Source organism: Rattus rattus, chromosome X (genome assembly GCF_011064425.1).
Source record: "Rattus rattus isolate New Zealand chromosome X, Rrattus_CSIRO_v1, whole genome shotgun sequence".
Taxonomy (NCBI): domain Eukaryota; kingdom Metazoa; phylum Chordata; class Mammalia; order Rodentia; family Muridae; genus Rattus; species Rattus rattus.
In genome coordinates this window covers 94864975-94886206 of record NC_046172.1, presented here as the reverse complement: position 1 = coordinate 94886206, position 21232 = coordinate 94864975, and the positions used below count along the sequence as shown (strand labels likewise).

At 41.9% G+C, this 21232-nt stretch overlaps 1 protein-coding gene across 6 annotated transcripts in view; it reads right to left on the bottom strand.

The window, feature by feature from the left end:
• Tmem164 (transmembrane protein 164) overlaps positions 1-21232 on the bottom strand; it is a 156240-nt gene that overhangs the window by 50518 nt on the left and 84490 nt on the right. For 5 of the 6 annotated variants that reach the window (XM_032890398.1, XM_032890397.1, XM_032890393.1 and 2 more), the window contains one exon: positions 17019-17085. The exons of the other annotated variant lie outside the window; for it this stretch is intronic. In XM_032890398.1, coding sequence (XP_032746289.1) covers positions 17019-17078 — 60 coding nt within the window. In that variant the 5' untranslated portion in view covers positions 17079-17085. The remainder of the gene's footprint in view (positions 1-17018; positions 17086-21232) is intronic. 6 annotated transcript variants of the gene reach the window in all.

Here is a 21232-nt window from a genome sequence, read left to right as displayed (position 1 = left end):
TTGAGTCAAGGGTAGGGCGGGTACACAGCTTTAGTAAATTTGCGTTTGACTTGCTCTTCAAGGTTCTAGTCTTAATGCTAAAAACAATACAGGCTCATCCCTTCCACACGGCTATCCATCACTTTTGCCCTAGTTACAGGTGACTTCTTGCCTAGTTCAGGAACAGCAGGTACATACAGTGAATGTGAACGAGGTACAAATGGGAGTCACCCAACTGTTTCAATACCAAGTAGGCGCCCTAACAAGTTGACCTCCTTTCAAGTTACTTCTATCTTGACTATCCCTCCATGAGAACGCTTGCATCCTTCCTTCCAATGTGCATATGCACACCTGACATATTGCAGATCCTCAAATCCCTCTTCATGGCGTTCTATGTTCTCTGAGGTTTGTTTTTAATGTAGGTCTCAGGAAAATGCATATGGAGACCAGCAGTTAACACGCACTTGGAAATGACTCTGGGAAAACAAAAGGCCACGGAGAAGCTTCCTTCCCAGCCAAATCAAAGCAACAGTTAAAGAAGTGTTTGGATCATGTGAAGAGTCAATAATAACATGTCTGGAGTAGAGCTAAGAGTACCCAGAGTTGGGCTGGAGAGTTGGCTCAGCGGTTAAGAGCACTGTCTGCTCTTTCAGAGGTCCTGAGTTCAAATCCCAGCAACCACATGGTGGCTCGCAACCATCTGTAATGGGAGCCAATGAGAGAGACAGTGTGTTCACATACATAAAATAATAAATAAATCTTTAAAAAAAAAGAGTACTCAGAGTTATGTCTTCATCCTAGTTTGAGACATTTCCTTTGGTAGACGGAATAGGTATACCGCTTGGTGAGCTCCCATCCCCTCTGGTCAGCACTGTTCCTACAGGATGCTCCCAGAAGGTAGCCGATAGCCAGGTCAAAAGCACAGAGCAAGCAGGTGTCTAGCTGTTATATTCAATCTCTTCTTGTTCTCCGTCCAGTAAGCGCAAAGGCCAGATCTAAGTTGCTGCCATCTTAGAAAATTAATCTCCTGGTCCAGATGTACATATTGAGCTTCTCCGAGCCCCCCGCATGCCATTTTAAGCCAGCATAATTTACAATTCCCAGAAATGTTTGAGAAGCAGTGTACACGCTTCTGGTGCCAAGCCTGGCTGGGCTTACAGATTTTCATTTAGCAGGTGTCTGTAGCTAAATCAGTAGCAGCTGCTAATTGCTTTTTCTCCCTCAGACCCTCAGACAGAATGCAACATCTGCTGTTCTCTCGATTTGGGTTAAAATCAGATACCTTATCATTTCTTCTTTGGGCTTCATTTTTATTAAAAAGCTTTCAGCTGATGCCTGAGAGACCATCAGCGCAACGGGGATTTCCAAGGACAATACAACAAAGTGAATTTGCTTCACATCCAGAGATTCCATGCCAGGGAGGACTCAAGGACAGCACTCCATGCCCATGGGTAGGGGGAACACGGAGCTCCTCTGAGGTCTCCCACCCCTTCAAATGCAATGATCTTTCCTACCCTAAATAGCTTCTGGTATTGCCAACCCCCATACCTATATGTTCTGTCCACCAGGAAAAGAGGGAAATTTTCAATCTCAACGTCATACTACTTGCCATTCTGAACAGGAACCCCAGAGAGGCAGGGGACCACAAACAGCAAATAGAAATGATAAGGGCCTTATTATTTCTAGATCCAATTCCCAATTTAAACCATTGCTCTCTGTAGCTTTGGGGTGGGTCATTTTGTAAAAATTTCTATTACCATTTTCAAAAAGAATCCGTTTGCTCTGCTCTACATATGACTGTTGACTATAAATCAAAAGCATTATCAAAGGCACCATAATGCAAGTGCATGAGTTTCATTTTACTAATAACCTCGGCTAACCTTTATTGAACATTTACTACTGTGTGTAAGGCTTGCAATATATACCTTATATTCTTTGCCTTACTGAACAATTAAGAATCATAAGATTTTCACCATTTTACACGATGAGGCTGACTATGAGAAAGTTATTGGTGCTAAAGAAGAAAGTCCAGAACAGCATATGCTCTGATATTATTATATTTGATGATATTAAGAGACTATTATTACCATTAGAAGTACGATTACGGTATGCTAATATGGATGCATCCTTATATTTTAGAGATATTTGATAAAAATATTTTGGCTAAAATTACATGAATTTTTTAAAAAAATTCAGTGTTAGATTTTTGTTGGTTAAAACTAGACTTGAGGGAGAGTAAGTAAAGTACACTATTGAAACAACACATGAGTCAAGACAATAATTGTTGAAATCACGTGATAGATGCTCAAGAGTGCATCTTCTCTCCTTTTACAAATACATTAAATTTTCTATAATATAAATCTCCAAACATAAATTGATAAGGAAATGTTAAATACACATTATATATGTGTGTATTAAAATTAGTGTACCTCAGAAATATATATGATTATGTGACGATAGAAAAAAGTTTGTATCGTATTGTTTTTTGTTTTACTTTTTATTTCTTTGTTTGCTTGCTTTGTTTTGTTTTTGAGGTAGGGTCTCTCTACATAACCCTGGCTGTCCTAGAACTCACTCTACGTACACTCAGACTGGCTTCAAATTCACAGAGATCTGCCTGCCTCTGTCTCTCCAGTGCTGGGAATAAAGGCATGAGACACCACACCTGGCTGAAACTTTTAAATATTTGAGATATAAGTATTCTTCACACCAACCTGATCATGACATACGACTAGTGCACCTTATCAAATTACACTATATCCCATACATCCACACAATTAAAATGCTAAGTAAAAAACCACAGAGAGACAATACTACACACATGTATCCATGTTTTTAATCTGTAGGGTTAACCTCTAGGGTTTCCTGGATCACCCATTTCTCTACCAAAAACTTCCTTCCTGGTTCAGTTCCTTGGACCTTAGCTCATCCCGCATCAAAGTCTTTTCCATTGGTCCCTAAGCAGTAGGTCATGGAAGGGACATTTCTCCTCTTCACCTTTCTAACACCTTGGTTTGTACTCAAGTCACTTGGCTCTAGGTCTTAGATGTAAGGAACAGAGCATCCTACACTGTACTCACACAACAGGGGACACGGGAACAACACTTGTCCGGAAGTGCTGATGTAAGAGTAAGGGCTGGCTGGCTATACATCACTTGTGATTTGGAGATGTGTCTCCCAAAGTCTCATGAGTTCAAGGCTTAGTTAGCAGGCTATGACTGCATTGGGAGGTTGTGGAATTGGGAGGTGATCCACAAGTAGTGGTTCTCAACATGTGGGTTGTGACCTCTTTGGGAGATTGAAAGACTCTTTCACTGGGGTTGCATATCAGACATCTTGCTTAACAGATACATTATGATTCATAGCAGTAGCAAAATTACAGTAATGAAGCAGCAATGAAAATAATTATACGGTTGGTTGTCACCACAAAATGAAATTCTGTATTAAAGGTTGTAGCAATAGGAAGGTTGAGAACCAATGGCCTAAAGAAAGGAAGTTAGGTCATTAGGGGCCATAAACATTAGCATCTCTTCCCTTCGTTTCCTCCTCTTCCTGTTCTTCTTGGCATACCCCATTCTCTCCTCTCCTCTCTCCCCCTTTCCTAGCTGCCAGGCATTGAGCAAACTCCCCACCTCCACACACTGTCACCATGATGCTCTGCCTTGTCAGAGGCCTAAAACACAAAAGGGCCAGACAACCATGAGAACTCAAACTACTGACTACTGAGCCAAATACTTTTTATAAGATGGTTATCTCACGTGCTTCATCTCTGCCACAGAAACCTAACACAGGGTTACAGTCCTTGTATGAAGCCTCGGAGACTTGTTTTTGCTGACTTCTCTCCTCTACTATTTAAAGTTCGCCTCCTGCAAGCCAGAGAAAGCCTTTACTATGATGTCACTTGAAAAGCACATCTCAACACTTCCAAAACTGTAAGAATTTTGCTTGACCATCCAGCCCATTGTATTTTTTATGGCAGCCTAAGGTGACTCATACAGCTCCTTAAAACATGGTGGCTATATAGCAATCATTTGTTGAAATCAACTACATGCTAGTCCTGAGGTTACATTTTATCTTACCCTACCAATATAGTACCACGATATTGCACAGATGTTATTAGTTTGGACTAATCATTTATATATAGTTATATATCTCAGTTTTTTTCAGTATTTTATGTGCATTGGTGTTTTTCCTGCATATGTGTGAGAAGGTGTCATATCTCCTAGAGCTGGAGTTACTAACAGTTGTGAGGTACCATGTGGTTGCTGGGAATTGAACCCAGGTTCTCTGGAAAAACACTCAGTGCTCTTAACCATTGAGCCACCTCTCCAGCCTCCTACAATATCAGTTTTTAGAAGAAAATCTTGGTATACAGCCCAGGGTAACCTCAAGCTCATGGTTCTCCTGCTGCCTCTGTCTTCAAAATGCCAAGATGTGTAGCACTGTTCCACACAGAATTTCACATGGTAATCTGAACACAACATGCTCATGATCCTGGAAGCATCATAATACCCCCTTTCAAAGAACTAACATTTCTCACCTATTCTAAATTCAGCCTGACTAGCTTTCCCCATATTAAATTCACTCAATTCACTGGCAACATTTATTAAAAGAGGAATCTCTCAGTGTGATATGGATATCTACAAACACTCCACACCTAAGTTACTTAATGGACTGACAGACAGAATGAGCTCCCTTTAGGTTGAGGAATGATAGAAGGGTGTCTGCTTTTGCTACTTCCTAGTTTAACACTGTTAGGAGATCTAGGCACAAGTGTACAAGGAAAATAACATATTTCCTGATCGGAAAGAAAGAAGTAGAACTATTTCTATTTACAGGTGACATGATTTTGTCATAGAAAATCTTCAGGAGCCCACAGATTAAAAAATTAGAGGCAATAAATGGGTTTTAAAGGGTGAGAGGGATACAAAAAGCAGCATGAAAAATTGAGCTGCATTTCCACAGAGTAGTGGTGATAATCTAAAAATAAAGTCAAAGGGCTGGAGATGGCTCAGGGGCGCTGGTTCTTCCAGAAGTCACGTAGTTCAATTCCCAGCAACCAACCATCTGTAATGGAGTCTATGCCTTCTTCTGGTGTGTCTGAGACAGTGTGAAGACAGTGTACTCACATAGGTAAAAATTTTTCACAACTATGGTCAAGTTATTGATAGAAGTAAAAGAGAGCGAATAATAAAAAGGAAATTTAAAAATCAATCTATCAATAAATAAATCTATAAATAGATAATTAAAGTAAAGTGAAGAATTTTATTTACAGGTGATGGTGGTGCTCACTTCTAATCCTAGCACTTGGGAGACAAAGGCAAGTAGATCTTTGAGTTCAGAGCCAGCCTGGTCTATAGAGTGAGTTCTGGGACAGCTAGAGTTACACAGTGAAACTCTGTCTCAAAAACCAACATAAACAAAAATTCCATTTACAAAAAAGTTGGGGATGATAGTCCCTGACTTAATCCCAGCACTCAGGAGACAAGGGCAGGCAGATCTCTGGGGCTTCAAGGCCAATCTTGTGGATATAGCAATTCCAGGACAGTCAGGAAGGACTACATAGAGAAACCCTGTCTTGAAAAACAAACAAAAGAATAAAACGCATAGGAACAAACTTAACAAAGGAAATGTATATCCTATACTAAGTAACCACAAAATATCACTGAAAACTGAATAACTAGATGCTTTGACAGCTTATATTTGTGGATTGCAGGATTTAATATTGTTAAGATGCACAAACTTCTCTAATCTACATTCAATACAATCTCTATCAAAACCTCCAATGGCTTCTTTGAAAAAATTGCATGGTAAAACAAGGGTCCCAGAAAAGCCAAAACTATCTTAGAAAATACATATGTCCCAGCTTTTGAACCTTCCATCACCAGATATGGTATGAATTTGTAACCCAAGCACATGGAAGAGTCAAGGAAACCAAAATTTCTGGGCCAGCTTGGACTACCCAGAGAGCCTCTGTCTCAAAAAACAAAATAAAGCAAAACAACATAAGGCTTCTTATAATGGTACAGTGATCACGCAAAACTAGGGCATGTATACCAGGCAAGACAGATAACCAGGACAGAACTGGGATTGTGAATAGACCTGATATTTATTTTTGGCTGACTGTTGACATAGACGGCAATACAAAGGCAGTCAGTCATTTCAACAAATGACACAAAGACAACAGGATGTCCACGTATCTAAAAAAAAAAAATCACTTTAGACCGACAACTCATACCATATTTAAAAATTCACTCACTCAAAAATTATCATATATGCAAATGTAAGTGCTAACCTTATAAGGCTCTTAAATGTCCTCTCTTCATTATTTTAGCCAAAAATATATTTCACATGTTAACCCAGAAAGTAAAAGCAACCAAATCGAAAGTAGAGATATTAGTTTTTCAAAAAAAAATTTTAAATGTGTATTTCAAAGGAGAGCCAAATCAAAAACAAGGAGTCTCTTAAATTAAAAAAGTTCAGAGGTTGGGGGATTTAGCTCAGTGGTAGGCTTGCCTAGCAAAGTGCAAGGCCCTGGGTTAGGTCCCCAGCTCTGAAAAAAAGAAAAAAGAAAAAAAAAGTTCAGTTCAAAGGGCCTAATGGGTGCAATCAAGAAAATGCACAGGCACCAGATGTGGCAGTGAACACCTGGAATCCTAGCAGTTGGGAAACAGAGAGATGAGTTCCCTGTCAATCTACACTGGCAGCCAATGTCAGACGCCATGGTAACTTCCAGGCTATCTCAGCCTACATAACATCTTGTCTCAACAATGTAGAAACCAAACAACGCAACAGAACCCAACCAAGAGAAGAGAGAAGACATTTCTATGCGCATGTCTACCGTGAGTCTGATATTTAGAGAGAATTCTTAAAACTGATTAGTAAGAAGCAACTCAAAAATGGAAAGAAAATTGGAAATAACCCTCCCCCAAGGCTGACAAACAGCTAACGAGTGCATGAAGAGGCATCCATCATCAGTGAGCTATCAAGGAAAGCAAAGGCACAATGATAGTCCACATCTCATCCTTAAGGCTCTAATGGAAAGGACAAGAACAATGCAAGGATGTGTACAAGTTGGAAATGACTCATTGCTGGTGAGGATAACAACTGATATGGTCACGTTATGGGGGAATCTGGCAGGTTACTCCCAGAACTATACAGTTACATTATAATGCAGCAGTCCAACTCCGAAGTATATACCAAAGAATACACTCTTAAACAACTGTGCACAGCAACATCAGTCACACTAGCCAACAAACAACTAACAAACAAACAAAACACACCCATGCCACAATAGCTAATTACAACATCACACATCCTGCAGAGGGATATTATATGCACAGAGATATGAAGTATTAACCAATGCTGCAGAATGAATGATCCTTAAAAATGTCCTCAAGGAAAACACACAAAACCAAAACATTAGAGGAGTTCATGTATCTATGTCCAGGGTAGGCAAACCCACAGAAACCAAAAGTTGATTTCTAAATGCCAGAGTCTGGGGATAGGGAACAGTGAATGGGGCCAGGTATAGAGCTTAGTTTGGGGATGGATGATAGAAAACATGTAAGATCAAATAATAGTGATGGCTGCATAACACTGAATATACTAAAAAAAGCCCACTTAGTGGTACTTTAAAAGGATGCATTTATTATGTATAAGTTGTATCTCAATTAATTCCCCGTTCCAAAATATTACACAATGAGAACAGGAGGCCGAGAAGTCCTTTCCACAGTACCTTTAGCTTTCCAAGGTCCTTCCTTTCCTACCCACTGTTCTTTTCTTATCCCTCATTTACTTTTCCCTCTATGCCCTATCCATGAGGTACAAAGAACAGATACCACCAATCCTACTTGGTGAAATGAAATGTTCCGAAGACCCAACTTCCAGTCAGGGACAACGTGAGACAAAACAACACAGATGCCCTGGCTGCTCGCTGGACTGGCCAGTGGTCCTTTGTAATCATTGGTGAACTGCTTTGTTTGTGAGCCAGGATCTCAGGTACCCAGGCTGACTCTGAACACATAATGCAGCTCCAGATGACCACAAACTTAGGATGGTCCTGAGCATCATGTGGAAGGGCTTGGATCACATTTTTCGGTGGTTTATTTAGTTTTAGTGGAGATCAAAAGCGGGCCTTCCTGCATGCTAAGCAAGCACTGGTCCAACTGACAACAGCCGAGCTTCTCCACTGTACATTTTGAAAGCAGCTTCGGGACTGTGAACTGTGCAGTCGGGGTTGATACCCAGCAATGTATAGTCTGAAACGAAGACCGTAACTTGGGAAATAATACTTTTATTCCACAAAGAAACATCTCTTAGCTAGGTGTGGCAGTATATGGCTATTATCCCACTTGAGAGGTCTGTCAGAGATTTGGATTCTAAGATCACAATGAGTTTGAGACCAACCTAGGATATGTAAGATGCTATGCCAACCTCCACCCCTCAAAAAAATCAAGATTTAGAATGGTAGCTCAAGTTGAAGAGCAAAGATATTAGAGAGGACTGAGTTCTACAGAGCCAAGGCAAGACACCGAGAAGCTCAGAATGCAAGCAGGCTCACATGGGACTCTCACTGGGCTAGTCCCTGAATAGGCTTCTGCGTCTCTGGCTTGGGTCTACTGACCTACCAAATAGGTCTTTCTATTTTGTTTTAGAGAGAGGAGGGGAAAGAGGAACGGGTTGAAGGAGAGAGAGAGAAAAAGACAGACAGACAGACAGACAGACAGACAGGAGTGAGCCTAATTTACCTTCAGGAGGGAAGAGAGTGGGGAGAGCTGGCCAGTTTCCCATTCAAATATACTGCCCCTGAACCAAATACAAAAAAAAAAAAAAAATTAAAAAGAGCAAGCATCCCTGCCAGGGAATTTTAATCTCACTCAGCAAGGCTAATTCAGAAACAAAGCCCCCTTCATGATGCTGAGCAACTCCAGGAGCTAAGGCCAAAGCTCTGCCGAATAACATCAAAAAAAAAAAAAAAAAGGCACATTAGCAGGAGCCCTCCTCAAACATTTGGAGATGATATTAGCAATGGTAATAGCCCTACCCCCATGGGGTGCTTCTCCATTGCTTCCTGTGACGTAGGCTCAGCTAAGTGTGTGCCTCACGTGATCATTCAGAACAGCATAACTTACAGATAAGCTAATGAGGGCAACGAGGCCACTGCCTTATGCAAGGTCATGGCTGTATACACCGGAACTGACTAGAAATCCACAGACAGGCTGGCTCCAAAGAGGGCACTTGTGACCTATTGCCATCTACAGAGAGGAAATGGCCCTTCTAGGACAGACATACAGCAAACAATATTAGCAGTCACTACTGTCCCATAATTTCAGTTTGATTTCGTTATTTTTCTGCATTTTCCTTTTTTTCTGCACTGTACATATGTTACACTTATAGAAAAAAATCATATATCCAAGCCAGGTTGTCCAAGCCTATAATCCTAGCTACTCTACTATGCAGGCTGAAACAAGAGGGCCCCAAAATCAAGCCTTCCTGGTCTCCTGAGTAAAATCCTACTAAAATAAAAAGGAGAAAAACAAACAGGGAAACCAAGTTCTGGCATGTAGCTCAAAGGTTCATTGCCAATTAGAAATGTCTAGCCTTGTCCAGAATAAATGAAGTTTTAATCTCTAGCGTAGCCACATATATAGTGTGCCACACACACACACACACACACACACACACACACACACACACACACACACACACACATAAGACAATGGCCTCTTGCTTCTTCTTGTTTTGAATCTGTGCGGGAAACCAGCTATGCATTGGTGGTGACTTCTATGTTTCACTGTATTGCATGCATTTTCAGTAATGAAACTCTGCCTTTCATTATATTGACAGAAGTAAAAAGGATTTTAAGTGGCTGGAAAAAGAACCTTACCACCTTCCTTTCTTCAAATTCCAGATCCCAGGACACAGGAAAGAAACCTCTGGATTTTCTCTCAATATTATGGAAGATTTGCTGATGGATTCTTTTTATCCTTTTCTTTTAAAAGTTTTTTCTTCATTGTTTGAAAATTTTAGAGATGAATGTACTCATATCTAACTCCAATTTTTCCTGCCAATCTCTACTATGTTTCTACCAACACATGCTACCTTTCAATGTCTTGAGCCAGTTTTTTGTTTTGTTTTGTTTTTTGGGGGATTTTTTTTTGTATTGGAATTTAAACCTAGGGTTTCCCACATGTTAAGCAGCATTCTATCTCTGAATCAACCCTCTTCTTTTTTTTTTTTTTTTTCTTTTTTCTTTTTTTCGGAGCTGGGGACCGAACCCAGGGCCTTGCGCTCGCTAGGCAAGCGCTCTTCCGCTGAGCTAAATCCCCAACCCCTCAACCCTCTCCTTAATTCTTATCTTGAGACAGGGTCTCACTAAATTGCTCAGACTAGCCTTGGACTCAGAATAGAGGCCAACAGGCCTTAAACATGTGACTCTCCTGCCTCAGCCTCATACAGGCCTGTATTCCCAGGCTCAGAATATTCAATCATTCTTATTTGTGATATCTATGGTGTTCTAAGCATAAAGTCCTGCACGGATTAGGCAGAAGGCAAGAGACACAGTCTACACTCACCGAGAATACTTACAATGTTTGACCCAACCTAATCATTAAACAGCTAATGGAAGAGAATTGTGTGTGTGCCCTATGGGATTACTGACTGCCTGGTTTCAGGTTAAAGTACACTGGAAAATGGTTTATAATAAAATCTCAACTGGGTAAGAAACTTAATTTCAAATAATCTAGGAAACCAAAAACCCTATGAAAATCTTTATCTTGATCCAAAAGAGAAGTATGAAAACACAGATACATCAGCCTTTAACACGATTTACTCCTGGGGTAATAGTACTGGCAGTAGATTAAAACAATTTCCCTTTTTTATAATCTTCTGACTGTTTTTTTTCCCATAGGCATTATACTTATAACCCACATATGAGGACAGTTCCTAGAATTTGCTTAAACTTGGGAGTCTCAGCCCCTTTGCAACGGACCCCATGTCTCAGACACACTGCATTTATCTAATTCAATACACATCGACCTTTGTAGAAAGTAAATTCACAATTTTGCCTCAGTAGATGCTTTAGTAATTTAAGACCTCTTAGGAAATCAAACTTTTGATGTTTTAAGTACCCTAAAGAAACCAAAAGGATATTCTGTCCCCAGCTCAAGTCTGAAATCCAAACTATAACTTTAAAAAAAAAAAAAAAAAAAAACAGCTCAGTTTGTCAGTCACATAAATAACTCTTCTAGGTCAATTAGCACATTTCAATGTGCCAATTAGCAAGTGGGATTCTCAAGCCTATTTGCATTGATGACAGCGAAGCTGTCCCAGCAACCCACATGGGGACAAGGTATGCCAGCAGAGAAGCTGCATCCAAACAACACGGAGACACTGTTTCAGAGTGGCGGGGAGCACTCCTAACTAGACAGAAACACTACTCAGCAATTCTGTTCCGTCTGAGAGTGGGGAGAACTTCAAAAGAACCGCCCGGAGAGAGGAGGAACTGGGGAAAGGGAGAAGGGGTGGAAAAGGAAATGAACCTAATAGACCAACAAAGATGCGCAATAATGGGAAATTCTGATACTGAGATAATCATATACGGGAGGTTTTGGGCCTTGGAGAAAAAGAAGCTGGATGAAAAGGATCATTATCATAATTTGAGTAGAAGACAGAAGTCTGCAAATACAGACAAGCGAGGCTAGTGTCTTCTACTGGGCAAAGGGCTTAACCTTGTTTTCTAAGGCTGAGTCTCCACAGCTCAGAAGACCTTTGCACTGAGAAGAAACTATCATGGGCCTTAAAGGACAAAAAGGAGAACAGGCAAAGAGCGCTGAGGGTGCAGACATGAGCCCAGTGCTTGGCTTTAGAACTGGCCTTCTCACTTCCACCAGGGTATGGAGCCAGGGTAGGTGGGCCTTTAGACCTCAAAGCTTCCAAAGCCCTCTAGGTGGGCCCAGAATCAGGCCAGTGGTTTGGCCAGGCTTGGAAATGTAGGGATCTCCCCATTTTTTCCACTGTAATAATTCTTCAGAGGGATGGCATACTGTGGAGTTTGGAGTGGCCAACTACCCCAAGTTATCCTGTACACTTTGAAGCCTGAGGGCCAGGCACGAGCTAGAGTGGAGAGCAACTCAGATGGGGCTTCCTCTGAGTTCTGTACTGTCCGTCCACCCCAGTGGAGGAGAGGGGTGAAGCCAAAGCCTGAGGAGTCCCAAGATATGAAAGCTCTACAGAAAGAAGTAGAACAGTCTGCCAGGATGCTAAAGCAGAAGGGGGTCACCTTGGGGTACATCCAGGCTGATGTAGGTAGGGCTCGCCCTAAGGTGGTGTCTTTGGAAAGGTTCAACCAGATGATCGTCTGCCCCTTTGAGGCCCCCCTGTAGTTCAGTTACAAGAAGTGTCAGCTATGGCCCCTGCTGGAACTGAGGGTGGAGAAAGTCAATAATGAGATCCTTCAGAAGTACAAAGTGAAGATCCTAATGCAGGCCCACAGGAGAAATCGGAGGAGAGCCGAGAACCACATTAAAAAAAAAGACCCCAGATAACATATTCCTGTAGTGTCCAAAGCCTACTGTGCGGCAGATCAGCATCATCCCTAGCAGCTGGAAGTAGAGAAGGTTATAGCCCAATGTGGTTCTGCAACTGCCCGAAGAGCAAACGATCAAACTACTCCCAATGAGAGGAGGATGAGGCTTCAGGCTCTCTTTTTCCAGGAGGCCTCTCTATCCTTTCCTCTGCCCTCAGGACACAGTTTTGGTGGTCCAAGCTATGAGCACACCCACTTCACCATGTTGTACTCTTTGGTCCTTTTTCAGAAGGACGAAGCCTTTCCCTCAGTTCCTGTCACTGCTCTGGTCTCTCCTATACATTCAAACTGAGGTTTCAGCCATGCCCAGGGAAGAGGGGGGCAGAGGGAAGAGGGGAGAAGAGAGATAAAGAGAACCCAGAGACTATACCACCAGAGTTTTGGGATTACACTCTTGGTTTACTGATGAGGAATAGGAAGCACAATGGGTGAGGGGCAGGGAGTGTTGAGGGAAGAAAGATGAGTTCAGTGAGGTCATTGATCATAAGCCAATCACTCATCATTTTGTTCTTAAATAAAGGACACCAGGAAGGGAGGAAGGAAGGAAGGAAGGAGAAAGGGAGGGATAGGAGAAAGGAAGGAGGGGAAGGGAAGGGAAGGGAAAAAAGAAGGAAATCTCCCTACTAGAATATAAAATCCAATTACACAAGTTTTAAGAACCTGACTAATCTAGCCAGTGGTCCCATGATGTGTTTCCTCTGTTTAAGTAGCAAAAGGACATGCTACCGCAAAACGCCTTGAAGATGCTTCATCTTGAGCTGGATCCTAGCTATGAAGAGCACTTACTTATAACTTGGTCCATTGGAATAGAGGTCCTTCTTTTAGGCTGTCAGCTTTGAAGACAGAAAAACCCACTGAACTGAAAGTGGAACTTTCTAACTGGTCTGCAAATTCCGGTGCCAATCAGCCAGAGGGCAGAAGGGTTCACATGGAAATTCACTGATGACCTCAAATCCTTTAGCCGACTGTAGCAAGTAACTCCCTCCAACTCCCTCTCACCCGGTCTTTATGTACGCAAGTACATTTATATATATGTCATAGGATGGGTGCACCACTAATTAGTTCCTTTTCTTGCTTTCTCATCATTGCTAATGAGGAAAAAAAAAAGATTAAGAAAGATAAAGGGCCAAGAAGGAAAGGCAAAAGAGAAGTCAAAGCTACTTTGCCTGCCTAATTGGATCATCAGGCTTAATGACAAAGTTCCAGCCTTCCTGTGTCTCATTTAAAGTCAATCTGAACTTGACCAATTGCCCTAAAGGCCAAAGTTGCTCACGAGGAGCCCCACCTACACGAAAGAGCCAGAGTAAACCTGATTGCAAAGACAAGTGAGATGGAGATGCGAGCTGCGCTCGGCTTTATTTTAGACGGGCGTGTGTGTGAAAATGGTCTTGGGTGGCTGGAATCACTTCCTATAAGAGCCTACGAAAGAAGTTTCAGCAACAGGTAAAGTGATGCATACTCTTGATAAGTATTTCTTTAGAAAGCACCGTGTATTGTCGTAGCAGATCCACGGCATGCCAAGGGGGAGGAAAGAAAGAGATGAGGGGAGATAAACAAAGAGAGAAACGGAGGAAGAAGAGAAGAAAAGTGGGAAAGGGTAGAGGAACAAAACCAGGGATATTAAAAAAAAATCAAAGGGTGTCAGGGAAGAAACAATATTATCTGTACAAGATAGTACAGGCATCATGGACCCCTCCAGGTCTTCTGCAACCTCCTTTTATATGCCAGAGATCTAATCCCTTGTATCTTAGAATGTGAGTATTTGGAGACAGGGATTTAAAGAAGAGATTAAGGTAGGCTACTAGAATGCGCTAGGACTCAGTGTGATGGATGTCGTCATAAATAGGTGACCACACTAAGAAATCAGAACAACAAGCGTAGGATGGCTACCATCTTCAAGCCAAAGAAAGCGGCCTAAAGAAGCCAACCCTGTTGGCATCTTGACCTTGGTGGTGATAATTGAACTTAGCCTCAAAAGTTGTAAAGATTAACTAAATCCACTCAGGCAAAAGAGTTACAACAGCTCCTGGCACAAAAATGGGCACTCAACACGGTGGCAACTGAGGTTGCTGTCTCTGTGGTTACTGATAACAGGCTTAGGGAAACATCAGGAGACCTGGTGAGACCCACTCAATTGCTATTAACAATAGTGTCTCAATGAGAACCTCTCCAGCAACTTCCTAAACGTCCTCAGGTGTGTGGCCAAGCCTCTTGGGGCTTTCACTCCCCTTCCTGTGCAATGGTATGGAGTCTTCACTTCTGCCAAGAGCTCAAGATGCTACAAGGAAAACAGTTCCTGGGGTTTCCCTGGGGACAGAACTGCAAGTGGCAGGAGCTGGTTTGGTTAGCCAGAGCTCTGGGCTGACCACCTTCAAACTCAGAATCACTGGCCCCATTAGTTTAAGGGATGATTTTCTGAGGGATCCTGCTGCACAGGTCCTGGTAGCTAAGAGACCTGAAGAAAATTAAGACAGTAGCTCTCTGTCACCCAGCTTCTCCTGGGAGCTGGAATATGGTGAGGAGAGAGATGGAACAAGAGAGCAGCGATCCTTTCCCAAGCCTTAGCTGTTCTTACAACAGGCAGAGAACAACTCCAGTTCCACAGTCCTGAGCCACGGCTAGTAAGGAGCAAGGGGGTACAAAGTCAACTTTTATTTTTTTAAAGTATAGATTTAGTCTGTTCATTTGGGTGATCCATGCCACTCTATGATACATGATGCCCTCTGTTCGGAAGACCAAGGGAGGGGCATCTTGTGGTTGTTTAGTGCTGTGTTCTCCCACTGACCTACACTTGAAAGCCCTGGGCATGAGGTCTGATTCTAGAATTTAGCAGGTGAAGTTACATAAAGTCTATTGTGAGGGCCATAGAAGTGAGAACAATAGTGCCTATGATGTAAACTGTGCAGAGCCATGCCATCTCGCAGGGAACACCGATCAGAATGAAGGCTCACTGTTCAATCAAAAACAACACTGCCTGCCGCCTCTCTTTCACACAAGCCCAGACGGTTCACAGAGAAGGTGCTTTCGGGCTCCTTGGAAGAAAGGGTCTAGGTCATCTAAACTAGCATCTAAGTAGATACAGATACATTAAGTCTGTGGTGAGGCCTGACCATCGTTTTAACAAGCAACACCCAGTTGATGCTTAATTTTCGGCCACACCTTAAGTTACACACTTAGAGTAACTAACTGAATTATGAGTGCCTAACGTATGGATTCTCTAGGAACAGCCTGAGGAGCATCACTTTGTTGGTTTGCTACTGTCCTGTCAATCAATTGTTCTAGGGGGTGGGACCAGCGTCTTCTTAATTTGCCTGTTTCTTTGTTTCACAGCACCAGGGATGGGAACCAGGATCTTGAATATGCTAGGCATATTCTAGTACTGAGCTAAAACCACAGCCCAGCTGTCTAATAATCCGATGGGTCCAGAGCACAGTGAAAAGGTTCCAAAATTATTGCTTTAGGTGAACTTTTCACTTTTAATTTCTACTGCTATATTATGTAAATCTAGGATAGCACAACTTACACTATTGAGGAATATCTGTGGAGGGAAGATGATTACATTCTTCAGAAAGGGCAGTGTGGCCTCATTTTAGAATTGAGAGGGTCAGACTCCAATCTAAACTGCCACTTACAATTCAGGTGACATCCTGAATGTCAGTTACTTCCTCTGTGAAACAAGAGGGGCTGTAATAATTGTTCTACCTCCCTCTCTTACACACACACACACACACACACACACACACACACACACACAGAGAGAGAGAGAGAGAGAGAGAGACCCTGTAAACTACAAAATTATATCCAAAAGAGAAGTTTTAAGAGTTAATCTATGATGTTTATCTAGAAGACAAATTTAAGTCACAAAAGCATAAAACCAGACTACCCATCTTTATAGATAATTTTTTCCTAGACTTTCAATAAATGGCTGATTAATTTCCCAGGAGCCCCACATGTAAGAGTCTAGACAATCTGCTATGCCTCCAGCCTTGTAGTTCCTGCTTCTCCCAAAGGTGGAGGAAGTGGCCTGCTCTGCCCTGTGGATCTGGGTGGATGTAGAAAAACATATGCTTGCTCAAGAGGTTCCTTGGTAAAACAGACAAGTTCTGAAGTCCCCTAGGATGTTATTCTACATCATCATGTCCCTTAAATCATCTAGAAGTCTCAGCCTATGGGTGTGTGGTCCTAGATCCATTTCATTCCATCAAATCGGTCCAAGTTCTATATAAAGTTTTGTTTTTTCAAGTTCTGTTTTTCTAAACCCTTGCTGTAGCTGAAGTGTAGCAAACTTCTCACAAGCCTCTATTAACTCCAGTCATGACTGTGTCAAACATCAGCCTTAACATACACATATTCAAATCATATGCCTTTAAGGGCAACGAATCAGGAGAAACGTTGGCTAGGACAGGAGTTAGATGATTTAGATGTTGCATTGCTGGAAGAGACTACTTACCAGCCGGGTATTTACCACAGGAAAGAGCAACGCCAGAAGAGCTCCATTCAACATGTGCATCTGTAACCTGGACAAGAAAGAACATCAACAGGTCACGACGGAGAAGAAAACGTTTGAGGTTGAGCTAGGCCATGTGGGAGAAGTGACCCTCTGGGGAAAACAAACCAAGAGCTCACCCAACATGCGAAGTCAATGAAAATAAGTATATGTTTATGTTTATTATCTGGAACACATACTGCCTCCGAATCCCCAAACACTTTCTGAACACACTTCGGTTACAACAGTTCATTGTATACCAAGCTCTGTGCTTCCTAAACATTTAAGTCAGCCCCAACCAATGACTCTAAGTGCTGCAGCATTTGAAACCAGGAAGTGCAACACCTAAGGACTCGGTATTACTCCAGAAGCCTGTCTATTAGCTTCCAGGGATACCTGTGAGGAACTATCTAGAGTAAGGTTAACTTGAGAATGCCTGGGGACTGCCAAAATTGGGTTAGCTGAGGTGGAAAGACCCAATGTGACTGCGAGCACAGTCTTGCTTGCCTCCTAGATGCCCAGTTGAGCGTACAGAGCCTTCCAGACAGCTCGCAAGCTTGTACTATCCTTTTCTGTCCAGGTCTTTGGTGACAAGACTGACTGTGCCTCTGTAAACAAGCAATCATTCTAATAAACCAACCCCTAGGCCCAGGATCCTAGCCTGCATAAAACAGAGATGCAAATATATTAACTTCTTGCTCTTTGCTTTTCCTGTGGATGGAATCTGACCAGGTCTCTCAGGGATAGGCTGTCTTGACTTCCCTACACTGAGGGACTATACCATGGAACTGTGGGTCAAATAAACCCTTTCTCCCTTAAGTTCCTTTTGTCAGCGTGTTTTAGCACAGCAAAGAAGATAACAGGATCGGCAGTATGATACAGCCTGTTTCCCTGATCTCTCAGCAATGACTTTATTAGTTGCTACTCAAGGTAGGGTGGGCAAACAAGGAAACGCTCAGGCTTTCTCTGATTTAGTTTATGTATGCTTTCTGGTAGCTTAAAAGCCAAGCAATGCTAGGACACTAGCTTGGTGGTAGAACACTTGATTAACCTAAACGATGCCCTGAGTTCCACCGCTAACATTACAGAGGAGGCACAGAAAGGGGGGGGAAGACAAGCGGAGCATCAAGTAATGATAGTGTTTCCCAGTCCCAACACCGGGCTTATTAAAATGCACACTGCACATCCTTCCCAAGTCAAGAACAATTAACCCAGGAACAAACCCTTCTTGTGAGGACTCTGAGGAGGGATTTAAGCGGCTTTCTTCACCATTCCGAGCACATGGTTCTCATTTGAGAGAGAGAGAGAGAGAGAGAGAGAGAGAGAGAGAGAGACTGACTAAGAATGAGTTTGTTCCTGCAGAACAAAAGCTAATTTGCTGGGTCATGAACAACCATCCCTGAACTGTTCCTCTCAGACACACAACAGTAAAGGCACTAGTCAAATAAGACACAGCTGAGTAAGATGTTAGGCAACTTGAGTCTCAATGTCTTTCTCCCCCACACCCCTCGCACATTCCAGGACAGCAGAATATCTTGAAGACTTCAACTAGGTGTGTCCTTTGGCCTGTGGGCTAAATGTGCTCTGTGCAACTAGGGATGTGGCACAATAAAAACCCATAGGCTGAAAACAATGATGGCATCCTTGCTGTTGTTTCTTTAACGCAGCTGTGTGGAATTCAAAGAACTCTGTAGATGCCAACATTGTGTTACAGCGCCGAATGTTTAAATACCTGCACCTAGACATTTGGCTCCTCTCATAGCTCACAAAAGTCGCCCGACGACTAAGTTCAAGTGCTGGCCACAAGACAGCACAGAAGCCCTGAGCCTCCTTTTCATCCCTGCCAATCTATTTCTTCCTGCTATTCTGTGTCCCCAAGGCCTCAATGATGGTGACAATGTGCACCTAATCCATTTCAGGAAAGTATGGAATTAACTGCTTAATTCTGATAACAAATTTCTAAATAGGCACTGTGACTTTTCCACCATTTTGATGTGGAAATCAGGTTCATTTAGGAAAGTTAGGTGACCTGGTAAGTGACAAGACTCATACCCAGTTCTGATATCAGACTTCAAACTCCCATCATTCTTGCTGCCTCTTCTCAGTGCTTCCCTCTTTCCCAGAGAAGTCTAAGATGCACCTCTGCCTTTCCTTTTGCTTCAGGCATCTCTCTACCTCCTGTATCATCTGCCCTAGGGTCAATCTGACTTTGGAAAGACTGTCTAGACACACAGGTTAGTAGGAGTAGACAGCCTGAAGCAGTCTCGGTCCTTTTACCTCAGGCTGATCAGCTGAGTTTTCAAAGGGCTATCCAGACACCCTGTGCTCTGGAAAACTGATTTTGTCTAGGTCTTGAGTTGACTCTGGCCTAACATTGCCATTTCTATGACAGCCACAGCATAGATTCATGCTGGAAGAGGAAAAACCACATCGATGATCCATGTACCACTAAAATCTAGAGCTAGGCTCTTCTGCTGACCTCAAAGGCAAGTTGATCTTTCTATAAGACCAGTGAGACACTTAGGTATCAAAAGATATAGGGATGGAGAGTAGATTCCAATGACCCATGGGAAGACAGTACAAAGAAGAAAAAATTGAAATCAAAATCCAAAACATTCCATATAAAGGCAAGCCTTGTTTGGAGTTCTCAAAATTCAGCTATAAAAATTGTGTGGGCGGAGGGCAAAGAGCAGATTCTTACATTAAATACATAAAAATGACTTGTATAAATAATACAAAAATATTGAACATGGGAAAATCGCTGGGCTAATTATTTAAATATATCTTCTAATTCAATCATCCTAGGTATTTGTTTTTTATTTATTTGTTTTTCTCGAGACAAAGCCTAACTGTTGGAATTAAAGGTGTATAACCACCATGCCCAGTTCACCGAGTTTTTATTATAATAATCATTATCATCATTTCATAACTGAGAAAATCAAAACTTCAAATAATTGACAACTTGCCCAAGATCACATGTGTGAATCAAGATTCAAACCTACATTTTTGACACTGTACTCATCCTAAATCATTAGTTGCTATTTGTATTACAATCAGGAAGAACTGTCTTATTTTTTCAATATTTTAATTATTTGTGTGTGTGCAGCCCTGATTTACGCACGCACGCGCGTATGCACACACACACACACACAGAGACAGAGAGACAGAGACAGAAAGACTATCCATTACCTTTCTCATTAGGGAATATGTGCCGCTTTAGAGGGTTGGTCTTAGAAACAGAAGGGCTCTGTTGTGGGCAGGTCTTTAATATGTAACCTAACCAGTCCAAAGCTATGCTTCCTCTGTGTACACTCCTCCACCTTAGCAATCCCAGGATCAGGTGCCAGACAACTAAAATCTACCCCTAAAGCATTCAAACTAGTCAAACCTGAACCCTTTACCCAGCCCTGCCTCATCTTGCCTTTCCAAAGCCAACTCAATGACAGTGGCCTAAACAGTCCCTTTGCTCTGCCTTCTTGGTTGCTTCATCTTGAGGTCTCTTCCTTGTGGCTCTACTTGGAGAACTAGAGCCAAATAAAATAGACTTTGTTCTCTTCAGCTTCTCTTCTATCTCCTCTCGCTACACCTGACTAGCCACCTTGTAAATGAAAATACAAAAGAGCAATTGCTATCTGTTAGACCCTTTCTGAATAGTATTGTCTACCACACTCCTACCAACAAGCACTGCAATCTCAAAACCCTTTTTAGTATATTTCATAACTCTTTACATTTGTATGTACTCAGAAATTATATACAGAAATATATTTTTATGCTTCTGTTATATATGGAGAGTCACAGATATTATATGATAATAGTTCTCGCAAGTTATGCTTTTACTCAACATGGCTTATTCTAATTACCTCTGTCAATACATGCAGATCTGCCTCATCTGTTCTTATACTGCTGTATGCAGCCTTTCGAGAGGGACAAAATATCTTTGAGATTTATCCGTGGTGTTAACTGTATCAGTAAGCGACTCCTCTTTGTTGATGAGTGGTTTCCCATGTGTATATGATCTATTTATTTTTTAATTTAAGGGCACTTAAATTGGTTCTATATTCTTTTAGTCCACAGGTTATTTCTCCATTATCATATTCAAAAATACAAATTTATTCTCCTCTCATTAACCAGATATGTTGCGATTTACTTTCTATGATTTATATTACTGGTAAAATAGA